Genomic DNA, 5,330 nt, shown 5'->3' with positions numbered 1-5,330 from the left:
TGTCAGTCGCCGACACCTTCTTACAGAGGACAGGCACATCTAGCTGCAGCACGACCCGTATATTTCCGCACGCCGTGTTCTCAAGACATATATTTTTTAACATTTTCAACATGGTGGATAAATCCTTATATGCTCCCGGCAACACACTGAACGTCAACTTTGCCTCCTTATTACACTCACCCCTACTTTAGTGGGAACAATGAGTCTGCGTCTTTGATGCACACAGGAATAAACGCAGATCATACTCTGGCTGCAGCCTTTACCGGTAACTTGCTTTTGATCAAAGTCAATGCGGAAAACCTGCACTCACACAGGTAGGTGGAGGTGAAGGGAATGAGCACTTTTACAGCCTTTTTGGCGATGTGGGGGAACTCGGTCTCCACAGACAGCCACAAGTGGGCAAGTGTCACTTTACACGTATTTTTCTCATTCTTTTGTGTCTCACGCTGCGCCTCCCCTGAAGCTCTCTGGCGCCCCCCAGGGGAGGCACGCCTCACACTTTGAAAACCGCTGCACTCGACGGATCCTTTCTAGCCATAACCAGTGTGTGGTGGGGGGGTATTCAGGTCTGGTTGCCATTACACTGTGGAAGTCACACTGACCTTCCGGTGGTGCACACACTACTGCTGCCTCGTTTCCATGGCTACAGTCGCCGGTGACGAATGTCCGGCTCCGGCACGTACTCAGAGTGTTCTCGTCGCCGCGGCAACCCAGACGCTCGTAATGGAAGAGGCCGGAGCCCGAGCCGAACTGAGAGCGTTGCACCGCTGATCCAATGTCCCTGATAACAAACAATAACAGCATCACTACGGAAGCCCTTGTGGTTTCTGATCTAAATTATTTCCTCTCATGTGTTTATTACTTAAAGGTCCCCTATTATACTCTTTTTCAACAATATATAATATGTCTCAGATATATACAAAACATGTCTCTGAAGTGTTTGGCTGAAATACCAAACAGATCACTGTAGCACGCCATATACCCTTCTGTTTCAGCCCTGTTCCAAAAGTGCTGATGCTGATTCAAAAGTGCTGATTCAGCTTTAAATGCTAATGAGATGCTTCTGGCCACGCCCCTCTGAGAAGTGATTGGTTTAAAAATAATACAATGGTTTTCTAGGGGGAGATTCAGGTGATAAGGTGGAGTTACCTTGGTTGGTTATTGGCTAATGGTTGCAAAACCCGGAACACCATTGTGACATCACAAAGTGGCCAAAATCTGATCAGCTCGTTTTCAGATCAGGTTTTTATATTGATGGTTTTTCGACAAAAAGAGAGGGGTTATTTTTTTCTTGAAACTTTCAGAGTCTCTTAACACAGAGTGGGATACATTTTTATGGTTAAAGGACATGAATAATTGGATTTTGCATGATAGGTGACCTTTAAGAACAGTTGAAAAAAGGATTTGCCAAAATAGTCTTTCAATAAAATGATTGAATAATGGATCCAATCTCTATCTCAGGTGCAGGTTAACAAACATTCTTCTCCAACTTCATAATATTAATTACCTCCCTGATCCACTCTATACAGATAATGTTGGTGCATTGGAGTTAAGTTATGTGTTTATAAAGATCTCTCTTGTTACTGGACAGGTTGAAAAAAAGGTATATATTTTGGTACATGAACACAATATGTATGGGGGATTTTGCTGTAAAAGAAAAGTTTGAAATGCCCAATCCAAATTGTATTTTTGTATTTTATTCCCAGAGAATTGCCACCATTTATTTCGACGGTGACTATTCTCACACACATGCACGCATTTCTACTGTTTTTTTTTACACAGCAGCCCATGTCTTTCGGTCCCCTACAGACCCTCCCCTGTAGTGTGAATATGCATTGTGCATTTCTGTCAGAACGGGATCTGCTGTATATTTTCACTACTGGTTTAAAACAACAGCTCAGGCCTGCCGGAATGAGTGTTTAATACAGTAGAAGAAATAGTGGTACTCAACAAAATGTGAGGACGAGATACATTTCTCCACCTGCGTCTCATTAATTTAATAAACTTATGAGTAAGAAAACCTTTTAAAAATGTGTTTCAGTATTGAAATTATGAGCAACAACATTTCAAATGTAGCTTTGATATTATCTTTAACTACATAAGGGATACTAACAGTGATTTTGACTCCTAATGAAACTTCTGTAAAAATCATCTTAAATTCCACAATTGTTGAATCTTTTCAACGGCAACAAAATATGTCTTCACTTCTTCAACCGTACGGCGTAATGTGCGGTGTTTTTATGCAGGACGCCATTTTTCCTAACTTGGTTTGAGCGATAAAGATAATTGCAGTCACTATTATATCATTGATATAGGCTATTTAAAAATCATGATTTGTTTAGGATGTCCTGAGTCACGCTATTGACAATTCTCTTAAAAACTGTGGTCTGCAGTTCTCTGGAACCAAGGTGGTATCATGTACTGTAGTAGCCTCTTGTGGCCTAAATGAGTATTACAACAACAAATGCCCCTGTTTTCAGAGATGTAGGACAGCAAACTTAGTAAAGCTCCCCTGCCAAAACTTTATTTCACACCTGTTTTACAATATTGATTTTAAGAAACGCTTTCTCCTACCCGAGGCCCAGCTGCCTGCAGATGACACTGGCGTCTCTGTCGGTCCAGTGGGAGTCACACACCGCCCCCCACTGGCCATTCAGGTACACCTCCACACGGCCACTCCCAGAGGCCGAGCTGCCAACCAGACGCGCCGCACCTGAGAAGTGAAAAACAGACGAGACAGTTTAATAAACATGATTTAGGGGGGGCCGCAAAACAAGCTGAAAACACACATGACATTTAATATTACTCTGCTTTGGAAAATATATTAGAAAGCAATGTTCAATTAACACAGCCAACAAAGATAGGAAAACTTGAAGGTGAGTTTTAGGTCTATGTCCAGTATTTAATCTTCTTTTAGCTCTGTTTTGGTCTACGTTAACTATTGAGGGTAATATCTGGCCATTCAGCTGCTAAATACTCTACTATGTTCACAAGCAACTTAGTCACTATTTTTGTCTCTCTGCCACTCAATGCTAACCCCTCTGAAACTTGAGACGGTAAAATATACACTTGGAGGCTCTGTAGAAACTTTATATACGAAATGGCAATGTTTGATCGATTATTTCAACAACCTATCAACACTCCCAACCCAATAGCGGGAAATAATTTCTACTCTTTTTTTTTTTTTTTACATATCTTCTTATTTATGTTTCCTTACTGATCGGTTTTTAGTTTCCATTTTATTTACTTATTGTAATTGATATTGTTTTTTGTCACTGTGTTTTCATTTTTTATATCTGTACGTGGAATCAATGTGTTTTTTAATTAAACTATTCATGGTGGGGTGGGAGGGGAGGAGATGGTTTGTTCTGAAAATGGATGAAGATCATTATCTCAATTGTGACCCTGTGTGATTGTTCCTGTTCCATATAAAAAAAGGTTAGTTTTAATTAATCGGAACTACCTGTAATGCATTTAGAAATATAAAAAATATATTTGTATATATTGTAATATATTTTTTGATAATGTATTTTCTTGATTATCTGTGTTTTTTCTAAATTGTGTGGAAATGTATAACTTGTGCTATAGAAACAAAGCGTATTATTCTTATGGCTATTATTATAAACTGTCGTGGTCAGTCGCGTCCTGGTGGTCCGGGGTCGTACCCTGGTGGCAGTCACAGTAGGCCCATCCGATGGCTCCAGAGTTTTGTCTGAAGAAGCACCAGGGGTTGGACTCTCGGTCGGGGTTCCTGCAGTAGCTGTGGTCCCCCAGCCCCCGGCCCGGGTACTGCATTACATAGTCTGGAAACTCGGTCCACTTCAGACAGGGGGCGCCAGAGTCCGTCTGGGACACGGTGCCGTTGTAGTATCCCAACTCTGTGAATCCCTCAGAGCAGGACAGAGGCACTGCACAAAGAGAAGGGCGAGGGAGGGGAGAGAGCGTTAATGTGGAGGAAGGAGAATGAGATAAGGGGGATTTGGGTCAGGGTGGATAATGTGAATAAAAGGGGAAAAGTTTGGGAGAAGTGAGGGTAGAAAGAGGAGTGGAATTGGTCCTATTCAAGTCCCATTATCCCCATGTCTGTATTTTATCTGAGCATAAAGGCTTACATGGATGATGCTCATATGCTGTCCACTATCACAGCAGGACCCTTCCTAATGCATTTACCCGGCTGATCTACGTTGAACTGGTGAAATGTCCTTAAACCCGCTCTTACTTCACGTGATCACAAGTAATCTTCTCTGAGAAGGACGAGTGAAGCTCAGACAGACTGAGAGGGAAACTGCTGACATCAAAGTGAAGCGGAATCAGGCCCCAAAATATAGAGCAGGTTATAAACTGAGGCCGTGTAAAAACGTACATTAATGAAAAGGAATGATATTTTAACGAGCAGAGTGGTACACATAAAAGTACTATACACACTAATGTGCCCAGAGGTAGTTTTTACTAGATTCATAGAAAGAGGGCCATCCTCTTGGACACAGAACATCTGTATCCTTGTTTAAAGGTTGTTTTTATTATATAAATGATGATGAAATCCATCTATTTTTTCAAGAAAAGCCAAAAATACCTGCTGACAGCAAAGGAGGCACAATAAGAGAGCCACCAATGTCATTACAAGAATGATCGACTTTGGACAATATGCCTATAAAATGTAGTGTGGAAATGGGAGTTGTTAACATGCCTTAGGTTGACGTGTATTGTTAAAAGCAAATGAAAATAGTTTTTGTATTATTATTATTGACTGAAAAGAAAATGCACATATATATATATATATATATAAATATAGCATAAGGGAATATAAATTGTAATGTTTTTATCTGTACACTTTGTACAGTATTGTACTATTTGTTGTTACTTTTTTTCTTGCGTCCTTCCCTCTTTCTTGATTCCTTTCATTACCTTTATCAACGGATCCCCACAATTAACCGTGAATGTTAATTATGAATTTGTCCCATGACCATACGTTCTCTGAAGGATTTGAGTCTTTCTTTGCACATACTGAAGCCCCAGTGTTCTTTGAGGCTAAGCAGCTAGTACACTTTGATTAATGGCAGCGGTTTCTCGGCAACCAGCAGCGGTCTTATCTCCACAACACACACAGCTTGGCCGAACATTATCTACACAGTGCAACCCTCACGCCACCTCACACACCGACATAAATACTAACACAGATTTGTTGCACAGTGACCGAGACAGAAACACACACACACACACGCACACAGTACAGTCACACACGCGCGCGCGCGCGCGCACACACACACACACACACACACACACACACACACACACACACACACACACACACACACACACACACACACGCA

The 5,330-nt window shown here is 41.3% G+C and overlaps 1 protein-coding gene across 1 annotated transcript; it reads right to left on the bottom strand.

Annotated features, from left to right (window-relative positions):
- Window positions 1-541: 541 nt before the first annotated feature.
- LOC104952172 (neurotrypsin-like) lies at window positions 542-3,908 on the bottom strand (the record flags this gene model as incomplete). Its single annotated transcript, XM_010778939.1, has 3 exons — window positions 542-781; window positions 2,575-2,713; window positions 3,666-3,908. Coding segments are annotated over 3 exons (622 nt in total), but the record flags the coding sequence as incomplete, so codon positions are not given.
- Between the last annotated feature and the right edge of the window lie 1,422 nt (window positions 3,909-5,330).

The sequence above is a fragment of the Notothenia coriiceps genome, unplaced genomic scaffold (genome assembly GCF_000735185.1).
Source record: "Notothenia coriiceps isolate Sejong01 unplaced genomic scaffold, NC01 NC01_scaffold00019667, whole genome shotgun sequence".
NCBI lineage: Eukaryota > Metazoa > Chordata > Actinopteri > Perciformes > Nototheniidae > Notothenia > Notothenia coriiceps.
This window is presented reverse-complemented; position numbering and strand designations above follow the sequence as displayed.